The sequence below is a fragment of the Chionomys nivalis genome, chromosome 8 (assembly GCF_950005125.1).
Source record: "Chionomys nivalis chromosome 8, mChiNiv1.1, whole genome shotgun sequence".
In the NCBI taxonomy this organism is placed as follows: Eukaryota; Metazoa; Chordata; class Mammalia; order Rodentia; family Cricetidae; genus Chionomys; species Chionomys nivalis.
In genome coordinates, this window is record NC_080093.1 from 54,610,148 (window position 1) to 54,627,547 (window position 17,400).

General features: G+C 55.0%; 1 protein-coding gene across 3 annotated transcripts; it reads left to right on the forward strand.

Moving 5' to 3' along the window:
* The first annotated feature begins 10,693 nt into the window (after positions 1-10,693).
* Igf2 (insulin like growth factor 2) lies at positions 10,694-17,064 on the forward strand. 3 transcript variants are annotated; one of them, XM_057778476.1, is made up of 4 exons: positions 10,694-10,896; positions 13,476-13,638; positions 14,910-15,058; positions 15,327-17,064. In XM_057778476.1, exons 2-4 carry the CDS (start codon positions 13,482-13,484, stop codon positions 15,561-15,563), a joined length of 543 nt encoding a protein of 180 aa, XP_057634459.1. In that variant the 5' UTR covers positions 10,694-10,896; positions 13,476-13,481; the 3' UTR covers positions 15,564-17,064. The 3 variants fall into 3 exon arrangements, with proteins under 3 accessions (XP_057634459.1, XP_057634458.1, XP_057634457.1); XM_057778475.1 differs by lacking the exon at positions 10,694-10,896 and adding an exon at positions 11,782-11,864 and having other exon boundaries at positions 15,313-17,064; XM_057778474.1 differs by lacking the exon at positions 10,694-10,896 and adding an exon at positions 11,782-11,864.
* Positions 17,065-17,400: the final 336 nt, after the last annotated feature.

Below are 17,400 nucleotides of genomic sequence, written 5' to 3' on the forward strand. Positions count from 1 at the left end.
AGGACCCACTTTTAGAGGCTCTGTTATCATGCACACTCTAAAAGTTCCTTTAACCGTCTCTTCAGCCTCAGCCTCGTCCCCTTCCACCTCTTCCTCAACATCGACCCGGGTGGAGTGTCTGGACACGGCAACCGGAGCACCCCCTGCTTTGGCGGAGGCTGCTGGTACTGGCCCGGCCAGCAGATCATCGCCCAAGCAATTTCGGAAGAGGATCTTTGGCACCAGTGAGTCCCCAGTTCTCTTTATCCACCGTCCGGGAACTTCAGGGACTACGAGGCGACTAGAGTACAGGTAACTAACTGGCTTTTCATTCCTTCTGTGTATGGGTGAAACTATAGTTTAAATATTCTCCTAAGGGTAAATGGGCTGGGGACTTGGGGCAATTAAGATCTTGATCTCTGAAGTGGGAAAAACAGCCGCTGGACTGGACGGATCTGAGTAACTTCAGCTTCTGATAATCGGGCTGGGGACTTAGAGGGCTGCACAAAACTACAAGGAAAGTAACCATTCCTTCACTAATCTACCATGCAAAAGGGGAGAGGCAGATCTCTTGCTCTTCCCAGCAGGAGTACACAGATGTTTTCACAAATGTGGAAGTTTTTCTCTGTGAAAAATTTCCCCTTGGTGCACACTCCTTTCCACTCTCCCCATCCCAACTGTGCAGACAGAAAGAGATTCTGGGGCAGCGTGGGGTGTATGCGTTATATACATGCATAAAATGCACATACATAATACATGCGCTTTATATATATATATATGAAATTTAAAAAGCAAAGCTTCCCTCTCTATATCCTATATCTGCTGCCACCAAGAGATAAGTAGAAGAACCATGAGGATGTTATCCCTTGCTGTTCCCTAGCAGGGTTTAAAAAACAAAAGTTGCTCCTCTGCTGATAGGCCAGTCCCTTTATGCACTCTCCCTCTAGCGTGCCCTGTCTGCAAATATAAATTTGGGGCAGTAACAGTACTCCTGGGTGCACATTTGTTTGTGCATAAAGTGTGTTCTTTCCTGCAACTGGGATCCAAGATGCCTTAATCCACCCATTATAGCATTCACGGGGAGCGGGGCTGTTTCCTGGAGAAGCCCCTACCACCCTTTCCAGACGCTGCCCTTCCTAAAGCAGAGCCATGTGCCCTCTTGATTTTTGTTCCCATTCAAGGTGGGAGTGTGAGGACAGGAGTGGGAGGGATTTCATAGCTTTAGCTGCGGCCCTTCAAAGAAACCTTTTTGTGTGCAGCACCCTTACCCATGCCAAGGCAGAAGCCCACCCCTAATTAGAAAGGGGCCAGCTTGTCCTTTCCAAAGGAGGGTCTCCTGCCTCTCCCTGAGCAGTTGTCAAACTTGGCAAAGTGACTTCTCACCAACTGCTTTCTCCCTTCTGCTTAGAAAGCGGGAGGCAGGCAGCTGAAGGGAAGGGGTGTGGGAGCAACCCTGACAAGCTGACCCACTGGCTTCTCCATCCAGCAGCAAGGGGGGAAGAGGGCCAGCCTCAAGTAGAGAAGACTTGTTCTTGATAAAATCTCAAGGACTTTTGCTTCTCCTAGGGGCCGAGTAGTCACCACCGAGCTCCAGCTCATTGTGCACGAGGAGGACCCCAGGCGATTCCGGGGTGCTGCAATTTCTAAGGCTAGAGCTCTTGCCCTGCCTGCGCCGAGGCCTGCACCAAGGCCTGCACCAAGGCCTGCGCCAAGGCCTGAGCCGAGGCCTGAGCCAAGGCCTGAGCAGAAGCCGGAGCAGAAGCCCGAGCCAAAGCCCGAGCCGAAGCCCGAGCAGCCACCGGCCAGAGCAGCCCGGGATCGTGATCCCAGCCCCGAGGCCCGCTGCTGTGGCCTGTGGCCCAGGAGATCCCCACGCTCTGAGAACTGAATGGAGCCGCCCACCAGCCCCAGTCCTTCCCCAGAGGTGAGTGTCCATTGCACATCCAGCAGGGCAGAGGTATCTCTAGCACAAGAGTCATATCCAGACTCCTGCAGATACAGGGCTCAGCCAAAGTCCCTTGCAGCCAAGGGGCCAGCAGAAGCTAGGAAGTCTATTCAGTCACACAGCTGGTATCTGGAATTCAGGTGGGCTCCAGGGTGCCTCTCCTTGGGCAGAGCAGGCATCCAGCAGTCTCTATAGCCTGCAGGTACTTGAAGCTGTGCTCCCAGAAGTGTAGGGGCAAAGGTGGCAAGGGCTGAGGGTCAGACAGCCCCAGAGGGAAAGGCAAAGGTTCCAGATCAGGAAAGAATCTGAGGAAAGAAAAAGAAAATAAACGGTTAATTAGAAAGAATTGGGAGACTGTGGAAAGCTTGGCGCAGGGGGCCCTGCCCCCCCTTTCCCGGGCCGTGCAGTTGCTGCTGCAGTGCCTCTGCACCAGTGGCTTGGCCTTTCTGTGTCTATCCCCATTTGTCAAAGTGTATGACAGTCTCAGGCCTCCTGACTGAACTGTGAGCAGAAAATGAAATAATGACCAAAGAGACATTCTGAGACTTGTGAAGGGCCTTGGGAGAGCTTGTGTCCTGATTCCATTGTGTTCTGGAGGCCATGGGCTTCCTGTGCGTGAATAGGGATGGGAGGTAGCTAGAAAGAGCTTGGGGCCAGAAGCCCTGTGGACTCTGCCGGAGTAAGCTCTGCTGCTTGGTGACCCTGCAGTTCACTGTTCAGGTACTGGGGATCAGGAAGGCAAAGGCTCTGTGTCTGGCTGAATGTCGGAGGTTGGGGGAAGGGGCAGCGTGTGGCTCTGTGTCCTTGTGCCTTAGCCTCAAGGGCACAGGATTCCCAGAGTTGGTGAGGTGGGGCCCAGCAGGTGAACTCCTACTCCACCTCCAGGCTGCTGTGCCCATGCCAAAGGGAAGCCATAAATCTTCTTTTAAAGGATGGTTCAGACACTAAAGGAATTAACATGACCTAGCCTCTGTCCATCCCCATCCCAGCACACCGACCTTCTCTGCTGCCCCATTTCCAATGCCCCCACAGTAACTTTTACTTACTTTGGGGTTTGAGTGTGTTGATCTGGCTGATTGGTAGGTAGGGCAATCCTCATGTTGGCGGTTTCAGGGGTGACTTCCCAGGCTTGCAGGATAACACAGAGCACTGCCTGTGTCTCCCTGGTCTGGAGTCTCTGTGTGGTGGCCTCTGCAGCAGTCATCCCTCCAGCAGGGCATGGGGGAGAGCATACTAGGGACCCTCATAGAGAAGATGGCTGTGCAAAATGCTGGGCTTGTTTCCAAATTTAGGCAACAGCAGAGCTGGGAAAAGACAGAGAAAATAAGGAAGGCCTGAAGGAAGATAGAGCCCCTGGCTAAGGGTGCGGCCAGGCTTAAGGGGCGAATCTGAATCTTAAAGGGTATTTAGTTTCTTCAGGATTTTAAGCCCAGAAAGACTTGGACTGTCATGGTGGTGGGGCAGAGCAGGGACTGGGGGTGCACTGAGGGCTCATGTCTAGTGGGTCCCCTGCCTAGAGAAAACCACAGCCCCCTACCCATAACATCCTAAGGCTGTTGTAAGGGGTACGGGGAGTAGGGGAAAGGAAAGGGCCTTGGAGGGAGACTGACTCCTGTCATTGATCCTGGCTAAGGGTGGGTTGTGCACTTTTGAGCCCTAGGTTGACTGGGAACTCTACAAGCCTCTTCCCTGTCCCTTGAGCCACACTTTGACTAAATAAGGCCAGGTGAAGGTTCTATGGACAGCCACGTAGAAGAAAGAGACTATGCATGTCCCAGCCCCCTCCCTACCCTGCCTGCATGCCCTGGTGGCTCTTCAGTGAGCACTCAAGGTGACCCCAGCATCTCCCTACCTGGCAAAATCCAGGAGTGCGTCTCCCGGGTGTTCCTGTAGCTTTCTTCAAGGCACCTCTGCAAGGTAGAAAGTGGAGATTAGGCCATGAAACAGGCCTCTGGTGTGGTTGCTGCCTTCTCAGATGCCCCTTAGGAGCAATAAAGCAGGACTCCAGAAATGGGGCTCTGGTCCCAGTATCTTGATCATCCCCCAACCTGTGCCACTTCGTGGGGGAAAGGTAGAGAGCCCTAAGCTGGCCCCTGGGAGCCAGTTTCTTCCTAAAGGAGACCCTCAGGAGAGGGCTTGTAGCCTGCTCTAGCTTCACAAGGACTGGGAGGACTGGGTGTTCACAGACACCTTTTTTTAAAAAAATGTTCCTCACTCCCCCCAAATTTACAAGATTCCTCCAGAATGGGGAGCATTATCATACCCCAGTCTTTCTAGCTGGAAGCTTCCTCAAGTCTATAGGCACACAGGCAGGCAAGCCAGAAAAGTCAGGGATAGAGGTTGGTGGGAGGGGGGCAGCATGGGGGGGGCAGACCAGATGTTCTTGGAATAGGACACGGGGGTGATTGATGCGGACTGGAATTTGAAAGGGGAACATTCCCCACGTGCCTCATGCTCTGGGTGGAAAATGGGTGTGGGGGGCTCTCTCAATCTTGCCAAGCTAATATGAAGGCAATGCCTCACCCAGCCTGGGTCCCCGCACCTGTCCAAGGACATTAACTCCTGCCTCCCCAGTGTCAGGCTTTGAGAATCCTCTCCCCATACTATCCTTTTATGGGTCTTTCTATGGGTGACTATAGAGACAAGCAATGCTTACAGTCATGGTTCCAGGGTTTCCCCCACTTCGCTACTCCCCAGCACCTCCCCTATCGAACACCCCACCCCAACACCCAGGTCCCGCTAGAATTGTGGCCTTTCACCTCCAGCATTGCCCAACTTTGAGGGGGTGGCCTTGTTCCCAACAACAGCACGGTGAGCCTGTGTGTGGGTTTAATATTTGCCTTTAAGAAGCTGGACTTTCCCCAGCCAGAACTGAGAGGCTAGTCGCCGAAATTTTCTGAGAAAACGAAATGAGGGCCCTGGCACCCGGCCACTGCTATCACTGTGTCATTCTGCGCTCCTCTCACCCCCCCCCCACTTTCTTCTCTGCTCCCCCACGTTTTACCCTCTTTCCATACTGCCCAAACAAAACAGATTCCTGCGTTGTTAATTGTTAGAGAGCGGGCAAGGCCTGATCGGCGCGTTCGGGACACGGGAGGGGCAGGGGTGGCCACTGGGGGTGCTCCGGGTCCCCAAACCGAGCCAGGGACGAGCCTGCCCCCGGCGGCCGCCTGGCCGCGGCTTCGCCTAGGCTCGCGGCGCCTGAGCGCGTGGGGCGCAGGGGCGGCGGGGAGTCGAACGGGGCGCCGGGAGTCCAGGGAAGTCTCGGGGAGCAGCGCGCGGCTGCTTGCTCGACGTTCCCCTCCCTCGCCCATGCCCGTCCGGCTTTGCCTCAGCCACCCAAGCCCTCTGAGTAACTATCAGGCAAAAGAACGAAAAATGCGCGCGCTCCGCGGCGCGGGTGCTCCCAGTCTGTTTCGCTTGCGCCCCTTTACCGCGCCCGGGTTCCCCCGTGAGGGCGCCCCTGCTCCGTGTGAGTTCCCTGGCACCGCGGATCCTGGCGCCCCGTCCTTCGCCGCCTTGGAGTTCAGTTTCTCAAATGCAGCTCTAATTCTCTGTGGTGTACGTGCAGCCAGAGCAACTTGCCGGCTTCTCTGCACCTCAGGCGTTGTTTCCTTGGGAGCCTCAAAATTTAAGCATTGCTTTCCGGGGGCCCTCCAAAATCATTCCGTGTTTGTTCTCACAAGTGAAACTTTTTTTTTTCTTTTTTGACACTTGATTTCCAAACATTTCAAAAGGCGGGAATTCCGCCTCCGCTGGCTCCCCAAAATTAGATTATGTGGCCTGAGCCCCCAATTTTGCTCCTGTTTCTTAAGTTTCATATGCAAGCTCCTACCTCAGTTCCCTAAAATTTAAACGTAAGTCCGGGTCCTTAGTCCTTCTGACAAATTTTTCTTACTCTGGAGAGTGGACAGTTTCACAGCATTTAGGCGCAGTACCCACGGGGCGCGCGGGGGGGTTATTTTCCCGTGTCCCTATCATTTTATATCTGCAGCACTGACCCGCTAACTCTCTTTTTCTGCCACCCGCCCTCCAGTTTTATTAACGTGGAACATAATACACTAGATTCTGTAGTTTGTTCCCCCAAGCCCATTTTTTCAATTTTACAAGTTGAAACCCACCCAGACCTCCCTAACAATTTTCCTGGAACCCTCATAGTTGTAGCCTTCTTTCTATGTCCTTCCCTAAAAATGTACGCAGCTCAAGCAGCCGACACTCTCATTTCCCGGACTCCAGGAAATCGAGGGAGTGTTTTCAGCAATTACCCCTAAAACTCACTCAACAAGAACCCCAGCCGCCCCCCCCCACACACACACACAAGGGTCATGGTTGGGGTTTTCTAGGGCTCTTGGAAGCTTTCTGGCCACAGTTAAAGTTCTTTAAAATGCAGACGCTCTCACTCAAGCCCCTAAAGCAGACTAAGCAATGATCTAGGTGCTCACATGTGGCAAGAGCTTTCCGTGCTCTCTCAAGTCATACATGTCTCTCTGGGTCACACAAGAGACCAGATTACAAAATTAACGCTTGGCCAAAGCCTTTTTCGTTATACTAGAATGTGGAATGTCCCCAGTCTTAAACACTCTGAGCATTTTCTCTGCACCAAGTATTAAGAGTTTCTGGGTCCTTTCAGCTTAACAATTTGAATTTATTTATTTTTTTTTTAATTCAAACACCAGTTGCAAAGTCCAGCACCATCCTGGACCCTTCTCCTCACTCCCCCATGTTGGCCCATGCTGAGCGTCCTCAAACATTAGGCAATGTTTTCCAGGCCCCCAAACACCTTTAGTTAGCTTTGGGTCACAGAAAGGTTCTGCTATCTCCCAGTGCAGTGCCAGCTGTGCACCCACACAGCCTCTTACATTTCAACTTTTTTTTTTCCAGTCACCCTGCACAATCTCTGCAAGTTACATATCTGGGACACTGATTCTCAGGTCCTATGATTTAGGAACTCATAATCTCTATTCTTTAAAATGTAGGAGTTGGTCCTAAAGTGTTCCAGGGATAGTGGGAAACTTTAGATTCAGAAATTATTTTCCTGGGGCCAAATTCAGGTACTCCAAAACAAAATGAGATTTTTTTTTCTTCCAAAGAGTTTGGGTTTTTATTAAACTTTAATGAACCTTGTTGAATTTATGACTCCTGCCAGAGTCTCCCTAAATTTGGACAATGTTTTATGGTCCCCCAAAAGCACGGTGGAAAATGTCCCAGATCCCCCAAATCCTAGGTTTTAAAGGTCTGTATCTTACAACTTTCCTAGCTACTAATTCTGCTCCCCGCAATTTAGATTTCAACATCCATTGGGTAATTTTTATTGATCCCTAAAACTTGGAGTACATTTCTCCAAACGCAAACATTGTCCAAGAAAACATACAAACTCCCCCCTTGTTCAACAAAGAGACCAACTGAAATCTTTCTAAGAAATTAAAATATTAAAAAACATTGATTTTCTGTCTTCCTCAAATGGACTGCTTGCACTCCCAACTCGCCCACATTTAAACAGCATTTCCCCATTCTCTGAAGGACTTCTTTGAGGCCACGGAAATTATAAAGGTGATTTTTCCCGGGTGCTACAAGATCTATTGGCCTTCAGGGTAAACCTTAGTCTCCACTCCCACCCCCCAAAAAGAATTGACCTAGATCCCTAAAATCCCTACTCCCCATTTTAAGCAATTAAAATGAAGTTTCCCCAAATTTCATGTTGGGAATTTTCTTAAACTCAACAGCAACTATAAACCCTCTAACTTCTACAAACTAGTCTAGGATTTTGTGGGTTTCCCAAGCTTGCTGACCAAGATGTTGGGTTCCCCAAGTTAGGCCTGGATTACAATGTTCCCTGTTTTTGCATAGAATAATTTCCCAACTTGGATTCTAATTTTTCTGGAATCTCAAATTTGTCATTAGCCAGTTTCCCCATTTCTGGAGTCTCCCTTGAGTTCCCCTACTTCGGGACACTCATTTACAGGGCTGCAAATCAAACAAGGGTCTGACTTGGGATCCCCGAAATTTGAGCATTGTTTCGGCTGGCCACTCTCGGCAGCTTCCCCTGTCCTGCGCATAACATTGGTTTCGGCCTCTTCATTTTCTTACGGTGTCCGGGCGGCGGCTCAGATTTTGGAAAAGTCTGTGTGCCCAAAACACGCTCAGGACACCGCCGACGGCCAGGACGTGGGCAGTGCTGCTCCCTCGTCCAGGAAAACGACTGGGCATTGCCCCCAGTTTCCCCCAAATTTGGGCATTGTCCCCGGGTCTTCCAACGGACTGGGCGTTGCCCCGGGACACTGGGGACTGCCTTCGGGGTCTCGCTCACCTTCAGCAGCGTCCACTGCGTTCCACAGAGCCTCTCCGGCCCTTCTCCTCGGATCCTCCTGCGCCTCCCGACGCGACCTTCGGCCTTGCGGTGAGCTCCCCATGGCGCGCTCCGCGTGCCCCAGCTCTGCGGCTGCAGGCACCCGGCTCCTTCGCAGCTAGTCCCCAGGCCTGCTGCCGAGTAACGCGGGAGCGGGCTGATGGCTTCTTTCTTGGCGGCTGGGTGCCCCCGAAACACGCGCCACTTTGCATGCACTCTGCAAACAACTAGATTGTAGGGAAAGCGCCTGGCGGCCAGGAAGCGGGAAGGGCAGAGCGTTGGGCGAAGCTAGTCGGGGAGAGGCGCTGAACTCTCCAGCGGCTTGGAGCCTCCAACCCTGCGGGTCGAAGGCTTGGGGAAGCGTGCGCAGAGCGCGGACTAAGTGATTAATGGCCCGGCCCGGAGGTTAGCCCCGGGCACGCGGGTTTCCGCTGGTGGTAGCCCCTTCCACTCCTAGAGGTGCGCGGCGCGGGGTGGTGGGAAGCAGGCTGCACCGGTTTATGAGTGGTTTTGACTCTGTAAAAATCACAGTGGCTTTTTACATCGTCTGAACCCTTCAGGAAATAGTTTCCTCAGACCCCCCAAATTATCGTGGTGGCCCCTGGGGCCGAACCCGCGTCTATGCAAGTTCAACACACAGAGGACGGGGTGACTTTATCCGGGTATTCTGGGTGGGTCCCAAAGGCGCGCTGCTTAGACGCACTCCAGTGAGTTCTAGCTTACAGGTATGGTCTTGAGCTATGTTTCCCGTCCTGTTTTTTTCGACATTGCGCTGGGTCCCACGCAGGGCCCAACTCTGGCGTAGCCAAATCAGCCTTCCCTTAGTGGCACACCTGATGGCCCCCCAGACTGCTCAGGTACCCTGCGCAAAGCACCGGGGGGCGCTCGGGATCTGGCTGCTACTCAAGGTGCCTTGCAGCTCGCCAGGCTTGCTCAGGCAGGTGGCGGCTGAGCGCTCCGCCCTAGCCGATCTTGGGAACCGTCCACTGTCTGGCAGGTAGGTCCCTGTGAGGACCCTTGAACCAGCACCCAGCTACCTGAACTCTGCCCGCCAGTTTGTGCCTACTTTGTAACCCCCTAACTGAGCACAGTTCCCTCACTACCACTGAGGCCTAGGGTGCCACGCACGTTGGTTCACACCATGCGCCCCTGTCGCACAGCACAGGGCACCCCGGAAACATGACATGGGGCCTCGATTTTTTTGGAACGTGTACCCGGTATTTCGTGGGCATGCTGGGGCTCCCAGCCCCCCACCCCAACTTCGGGACCACGCACTCCACGCACTCCCCCCCCAGCACACCTCCCCGTGCCCAGGGCCCCCGGCCCTCGCTCCCCCCCGCCCCCCCCGTGGCTCGAGTTGCGGGGGCGGTCCCGGGGCGGGGCGAGGGCCCTGCAGACGCCCATTGGCGCGGGCGAACGGCCAGCGGGGCCCGAGCGGGCGCCCAGCCGCGGGGTGGCGCGGCTATAAGAGCCGGGCGTTGGCGCCCGGAGTTCGCCTGCTCTCCGGCGGAGCTGCGTGAGGCCAGGCCGGCCCCCGGCCCCCCCTTCCGGCCGCCCCCGCCTCTTGGCCCACGCCCGCCCGCGCTCGGCCCGCCAGCGCCTCCATCCGGGCTGGCGGCCCCGCGTCGACGCCGTCCGCCGCCTCGCTGCTAACTCCCGCGCAGGGCGCCGTCGGCGGGGCCGCGCTCCGTCGGGCCTGCGGATCTCCCCGCCGCCTCCTCCTCTATCTACCTCAACACCCCATTCCTGCTTCGCCAGAGGAGGCGGTCCCCACCGCAGGCAGTCCGGCTTGCAGGTCGCCGGCGTTGTCATCCCCCGCGCTCCCCCTCCCAGCCCTCCCCGGCGCGCGGCCCGGCCGCTCCCCTCTATTCGCTGCAGTCCCGAGTGGCCGCGGCGCCGCCACGCCTGTCCCCCCCCCAAGAGGCCCGGGCTTACGACGGCCGAGGGCTCCGTCGGCCCTAACCGAGCTGGGTGCCCGTGGCCGGGGTGACGCCTCAATTCCTCCCCCCTCAGCACCGTCCTCGGCCCTTCGAAGTTGCATCCTTTCCTCTGCTCGCGGTGCGCCCCTCGCGCACGCACTTACCCGCCACCTTTCCTAGGCTCCCCTCCTACCCCCTCCCCGCTCCTCCTTGCCTCAGACTCCCTCCCCCCTCACGTCCTCCCTTTGCCTTCGCCTACCCAAGTGGATTAATTATACGCTTTCTGTTTCTCTCCAAGCTGTCCTCTCCCGCTGTGAACCTACCCGCCTCTCGCTGTCCTCTCTTCCTCTCTCCCTCTCTGTGGTCCCCCCCGTTTTACGTTCACTCTATCTCTCACACTATCTCTGCCCCCCACTATCCTTGATACAACAGCTGACCTCATTTCCCGATACCTTTTCCCCCCCCGAAAGTACAATATCTGGCCCGCCCCAGCCCTAAGATAGCCCGTCCTCCCTAAAGAAGCAGAAGAGACGTCGTCCCCCCCCACCAAAAAAGCCATCCCCCCGTTCTGCCCCGTCGCACATTCGGCTCCCGCGACTCGGTCAGAGCGGCGCTGGCAGAGGAGTGCCCGGCAGAAGGGCCTTCGCCCGCTGTTCGGTTTGCAAACCCGCAGCAGGGAGGTGGGCGGCAGCGTCGCCGGCTTCCAGGTAAGGGCTCTGGGAGGGGGGGGCAGGCGGGTGCGGGTGCGTAGGGCCCGGCCTGGGTTTGGCGGGACTCGTGTGGTAGGCGGTGGGGGCTGGGGGCCCACTCCCTCTGCAAACTCGCGCTCCCCCTTGCGCTATGGGGTGGGGGAGGGGGCAGGGGTATGGGAACTGGTGGGGAGGGGGTGTGTAAGTTGAACTCACTGGAGACTCTGGTCCTTTGGTGCGTGTTGGGGAGGGGAAGTAAGCTGCTTTAAAATGTGTGACTCGTGTTGTGCAGGCACTGTCCCCCCAGGGTGCTGAGTGATGAGGAGGGGGGATAGTCTCTGAAGCCCACCCTGGTATGTTGACTTGGTGCCAATGAGACTGAGAGAGAAAAAGTGGGTGGGCGGGGCAGGAGCGCCTCCAAAATTGGCAAAGGAGTCTGGCCAGACGTAGCAGTTCGCTGTTTCCCCCACACATTGCACACCCCAACTCTGTCCCCAACATTCCCAACTTGGAATGTGGGGAGAGGGGCCAGTTTCGGGCTCAGAAGGGTAGAAATGTTACAGTCTAAAGAATAACTGCCCCTGCCTTTTACTGGGTGGAACTTTCCATAGGAGGACGAAGGAAGGAGCCCCCTCCCCGCCTCCATTAGTCTGTGCAGAGAGGGCTGGGGGCGCACGGTGAGGCCCCCCTCCCACTGGTGGTGCTTTGCTAAGGAATGGTCCAAGGCTAGCTGTTGGGGGTGCAGGAGAGAAGGGACTGGCTGGAAGGAGGGAGGGGGCGGGTGCAAAGGGGGCGGAGGGGGGAGTGGTCAGTAGGGAGGGGGGTTGGGTAGGGTGGAGTCGGGACTGGGAGGAGCCGACTCAGACATAAAAGCCGAGGCACTGACCAGCTCGCAAACTGGACATTAGCTTCTCCTGTGAGAGCCTTCCAGCCTTTTCCTGTCTTCCTCCTCTTCCAGCCCCAGCGGCCTCCTTATCCAACTTCAGGTAACCAGGGCCGTGGAGCCAGGACCCTGCTGCCATCCTGCTCCAGCCTGCCCCGTGGGGTGGTCAGGGCACCGGTTAGCCTGGGGCCTCTGCCCTTGCAGCCGGGCCTGCTGCCTCTCACAAGCCTTCGTTCTCCCTCGGCCTCTGTCCTGTGCCCCCTCCTCCCAGCCCCAGGCTTCCTCACCTGCTCCGTTCTCCCCTTTTCCTTCTCCTCTGCCTGCCCCTTGAAGCAAATTTGGGCCTTTCCTGGGCCCTCACCTATCCCTTACCTCTTGGTCAGTATCCTGCTTGCTTCTGTTGGCCACCTGGGCTGGACCTGGAGCCAGCGTGATCTGGCTTTGGGAAGGGACTTCGAGGTCAGCTCGGTCTACACCCACCCACCCACGACTAACGGCTACAGCTATGGTCAGCTGATTGCAAGCAGCAGCGGTGGTGGTGGTAGCATAAAGGGTATTGGGCGGTGGGCCGGGTCTTGTAGAGGAGATGGGCAAAGGTAACTTTCAGTTACCTGAGGGAGCTCAAACAAATTTGTTTCTTGACTACTCCGCATTAGTCTCTCACGTGTTTTCTTTGCAGCAGGAAATCCTCGGGGACTGTGGAGCAGAGGTCTGGGGCTACGGTCTGGAGGGCTCTACTTTCTGCAGGGTCAAGGGTGGCTTACTGTGGGCCACTGTGGCCTCTTATCCCTAAAGAAACCAAATAGCCATTGTCCCAGCCTGTGGCCACACAATCTGTGACCTGTGGAGGGGGTGTGTCCCTCCAGATTATGGAGTTCAACCTCCCAGGGACCAGAACTGCTGTCTCTAGTACCCTGGGTAGAATTTAGTTTCTGTCATAAAGAAGATCCTATGGGCCACAGAGGAATTCTCTAGGGTCCCTGACCCTGGATAGTAAGGGTTGAGGCCCAGAACAGGACTTTAGGCATTCTCTTGAGCTCTGAGGTGCCCAGGGAAGTCTGGATTTGGAGGACTGGGTGACCCTGGAGAGCAAGGCTCACAGGAGTGCCAGCAATCCCCCCTTGCCCTAACCATTGGATTCTTGACCTGGGCCCTGCTCAGCATGGCCTGAGAGTGGGGGTTGGATGGGTGGTGTTGGCTCTGCTGCTTAGGGAGGGGTGGCCAACTGGGGGGCAGGGAGGTTGGCGACTGGTCCCTTTGGATGCACATGCTACACGGTGGGTGGGGAAGAGCTATCTGCCATCTTGGCCAGTGCTTGGAGGCCAGAGTAGGAGTGGCAATGGTGATGTGCTCTTGGGCTGGCCCCACCCCCATGATGTCATAACATGGAAACCAAGTCCAGTGTCCAGCGTTGGCCCCTGCTGCTGTGGGTGTGGTCAAGCTGCAGTTGCGCCTATGGGTGGGTGGTCCTAGAGGGCTTCATACTGTTCACAGCCACCACGGGGTGCCTTCCTGAGCTCCACTGAGTTTCTCCACACTCAAATGGTTTTTGACCTCAGCAATTCAAGTGCTCCTGTTTTCACAGGTCAAATAAATAGTGAGAAAGCTGCCTTTCAGATTTCAATTGCATTTTCAATTAAGAGGCGATAGGTATCTTCGGTGCAGAGGAGCATCTTGGGACCTCTAACTCAAAGCCTGCATCTCTTCTTTTCAGTTACCAATGGGGATCCCAGTGGGGAAGTCGATGTTGGTGCTTCTCATCTCTTTGGCCTTCGCCTTGTGCTGCATTGCTGCTTACCGCCCCAGCGAGACCCTGTGCGGAGGGGAGCTTGTTGACACGCTTCAGTTTGTCTGTTCGGACCGCGGCTTTTACTTCAGTAAGTAACTCCAAAGAAATGGGGATGAGGGGGGAGGTCAGGCCTCCCTGGGTGGGATGACAGTTAAGGTACACTGGCTTAGCCTTGGGCTTTCACTTCCCCTCCCCCTTGGGCAAAAAAGTCTGATCGCTTTAAAAGTTAATAAAAAGAAAGCCAAATGCGGTTGTCGGGTTTTGACCAGGTTGAGAGTGTACATGCAGATGGGAGTACAAGGGGAGAGCTTGACCATCCAAATTCAGGGGTTCCCAGAGCTACAACATGGGATGCTTATCTGCTTTCATTATTGCTCACACTTCTCTTGATTTCCCAGCCTGGGGGTGGGGACTGAGGCTTGTGCTCCCTGCTTACAGAAGACAGTGATGGGGGACACCCAGAAGGGGCATGCCTGGGAGGGCAGGGGCACCAGAATGGATGTCTCTCCTTGCTGGCATGGGCCATTCTATCTTCCTCACCTGGTCCTGGACTCGCGGTCTCCTCTTCTGCATCTCTACCTACCTGCCTGTGAACTGCTCTGAGTGTGCTCCTGCTTCAAACCTCTGGAAACAACTCCTGCTCTTGGGCACTCTGAAGCTTCTCTGCACCCTCTGGCACTGCAGGGCCAGCCCTTGCTATAGGAGCCACTCCTGCACAGAGGGGCTTCCAGAATAGAGGGTCCAAGGTGAAGCCTTCAATGGCTCTACCCCCAGCCCAGCCTCGGACCTGAGTGCGTGGGGGAGAGGGGGAAGACGGGAGAAGAGAAGGGAGTTGGTTTTGGGCCTCACTCCTCCCCTCCCGTCTTGTTCTCTCCTACCCTATCTTCCCTGTCTCAGCTCAGTGCTGGGGGTTGGGGGTGGGCCCCTCAGGCTCAAGGTGGCACCAGGCCAGGGCCCCAAGCCCAGGACCACACCTGTGTCCACCATAGCTCCCTTGCGGGGCTCACCCTCTCCTCCTCCCTGTTTTCCAAACCACTCCAGTGTGGCCTCTGGTCTCCATGGAGTTTGTGGGACAGAGAGGCTGTGCCATGTTAGTTGCACAAAGGCACCAGAGGCCAGGGGCTGGTCCTGCAGCATGCACCTTCATTTCTCCTTTCTGGGCGTCTTGGCCCACCTGACTCACACTTCTAGCTCATCCCGCAGAGCGCAGAGCAACCTAGTGTCAGGCCAGGACCTAGTGGGAGGGCTGGGGTAGTTCCGTTCTTCTGCAGCCTGCCCTGTGGGGTTGGGGAGGCTGCCCCAGTGGGTGTTGACCCCAGCTGGTGCTGATTAAACCTCTCTGTCCTGTGGAACTTCCAGGCAGGCCTTCAAGCCGTGCCAACCGTCGCAGCCGTGGCATCGTGGAAGAGTGTTGCTTCCGCCGCTGCGACCTGAGCCTCCTGGAGACATACTGTGCCACCCCCGCCAAGTCCGAGAGGGATGTGTCAACTCTTCAGACCATTCTTCCGGTGAGGCTTGGGAGAGGGCGGATTTTTAGGTAGTGGGGTGGGGTTGGGGGAGTGGTGGGGGTGGGACAAAGACGATCAGCTTCTTGATTTGGGGTATCACGGAGTCCACTCACATATCACTGTTGGCCTCTGCCCACGAATATAGATATTTGTGGGGAGTTGCCACGAGCTGGTGTGACTCTAGTGGGGATGGGGGCAGATGAGACCTGACTGGGTACTCAGGCTAACTTGATACCCTGACGCCCGCTGACCAGCGCCTCCTCTTCAGGACGACTTCCCCAGATACCCCGTGGGCAAGTTTTTCCAATACGACACCTGGAGAAAGTCCGCCCAACGCCTGCGCAGAGGCCTGCCTGCCCTCCTGCGTGCCCGCCGGGGTCGCATGCTCGCCAGAGAACTCCAAGCGTTCAGAGAGGCCAACCGTCACCGTCCCCTGATCGCCTTACCACCCAGAGATCCCGCCCACGGGGGAGCCTCTTCGGAGATGTCCAGCAGTCATCAGTGAACCAAATTGTTTGGTAATTCTGCAATGTAGCACCATCATTCTGTGACCTCCTCTTGAGCAGGGACAGTTCCATCACGTCTCACACTAAGATCTCTCTGCACCACTTCCTCCCCTAGGCTTCTCCCCACCCACCCCCATGCCCCGCCTCCCCACATCAGGCTGCTCCCCTGGCCCCATACCATCGGGCAACCTTCAAAACTAAATTGATTGGCTCTAAACAACCCAAATAACTCCACCCCCAAATTGTTCTAAAAGAAAAACTTTAAAACATACAGTCCCTTTAAAAAACAAATTGACTTTGGATTGGCTCGAAACAACCCAAGTAACTCACCCTCCAAATTGTTCTAAAAGAAAAACTTTAAAACATACAGTCCCTTTAAAAAACAAATTGGCTTTATAGAAACACCAGAACTGTTAACTTAAAAATTTAATAACTAAAAAAATCAATTGGCTAAAAACATACTAAAAATTAATTGGCTTAAAAACAATTGGCAAAATAAGATAATTGGCGCCCCCCCCCCTCTTCTTCCCATTTGGATCTTTAGTCAAATTGGCTTAGACTTGGATCTCAGAACCCAAGAAGAAAGGAAGGGGACCCAAAGTTTTTCAGGTGGCATGTCATTACTTCAGTGCTATCTCCTTGTCACCACGCAGATAGAGCGCCTTAGCGCAAACTGACTGAGAACAACAGCCACCCAAACTTTCTCCACTGGCCATTCCATCCTAGATGTCACCATGTCGTCACAGGGCTGGGTGAAAAGAAAGAACACAAGAAGAGGAACAGAGCATGGAAACTGAAAACAAAACTTAATTGGCACAAGTCCCCCAGTCCCAAAATCTTATTTTTTCGTACCTAGCTAAAATGCAGATGTTTTTACTTATCCCTACAGACACACACAAACACAAGTATGCGCCATATTTGCACACACATAAGCACACTCACTTACATACTTATACACACCCCTCACAATTAGATGAGAACATTGAAATGGCTGAATAGCTCCTATTCAGACCACATTGCCCAAACCAAGATTCATTCCCAATTCGCCGAGCAGTTTGCATGGTTTGAGCTCCCCTCCCAGTCCATCTAGTTTCTGCTGCTGCTTGTGGGCCCTGTGTATGACCAGGCTGTAAGTTCCATCTTTCCCAGAGAGGGAGGTGTTCCTACAAGGCTCACTTCCATCTGGGCGCCTGTCCCCAGGGACCCCTACAGCATGAGCCCAGTGCTCCCCAGCCCCCCACCCAGTGTGGGCCAATGCCTATCCACCTTGTGTGTTGGCCTCCTCCAGTGTAGAATAAGTTTGGCCTGATAAGGAGATGGCACTGCCAAGTAAGACATGCCACCCGAGTAGCCTGACCCCTGGGTGTGTTCCAGGAGGAAAGATCTGGGGGACATCCCCTGCCCTGAGCATACCTATGGGCCATCTCTGTCAGTCTCCTGGGGAGCCCCACTTTTTAGGGGCTCCCCAGGAGACTCACACTGATGGTGGGGAGTGTGGGAAGTTTGGCGGTTGGAGGGGTGGGTGGGGGGCAGTGGGGGCTGGGTGGGGGGAGCTATGGGTAGGAAGTGGTCCCAGAGAGGTTTTGGATGGAAGAATCAGGAGGAGGCACAGGTCAACTTGCAGAATTACAGAAGAATTGGGAGCCCAAATTTTACGTCAATTGATCTATTCCCCTCTTTTTGTTTCTTGGGGCATCTTTCCTTTTTTTTTTTTGATCCCTCCTTAGCTTTATATGCGCTCATAATCAAATTGTACCCACTCCCTAAGTAACAGGGGAGCAGTGATGAAGTAATGAATGCTCTGAGCCATCATCACAACTACCACCATGTCCTGCT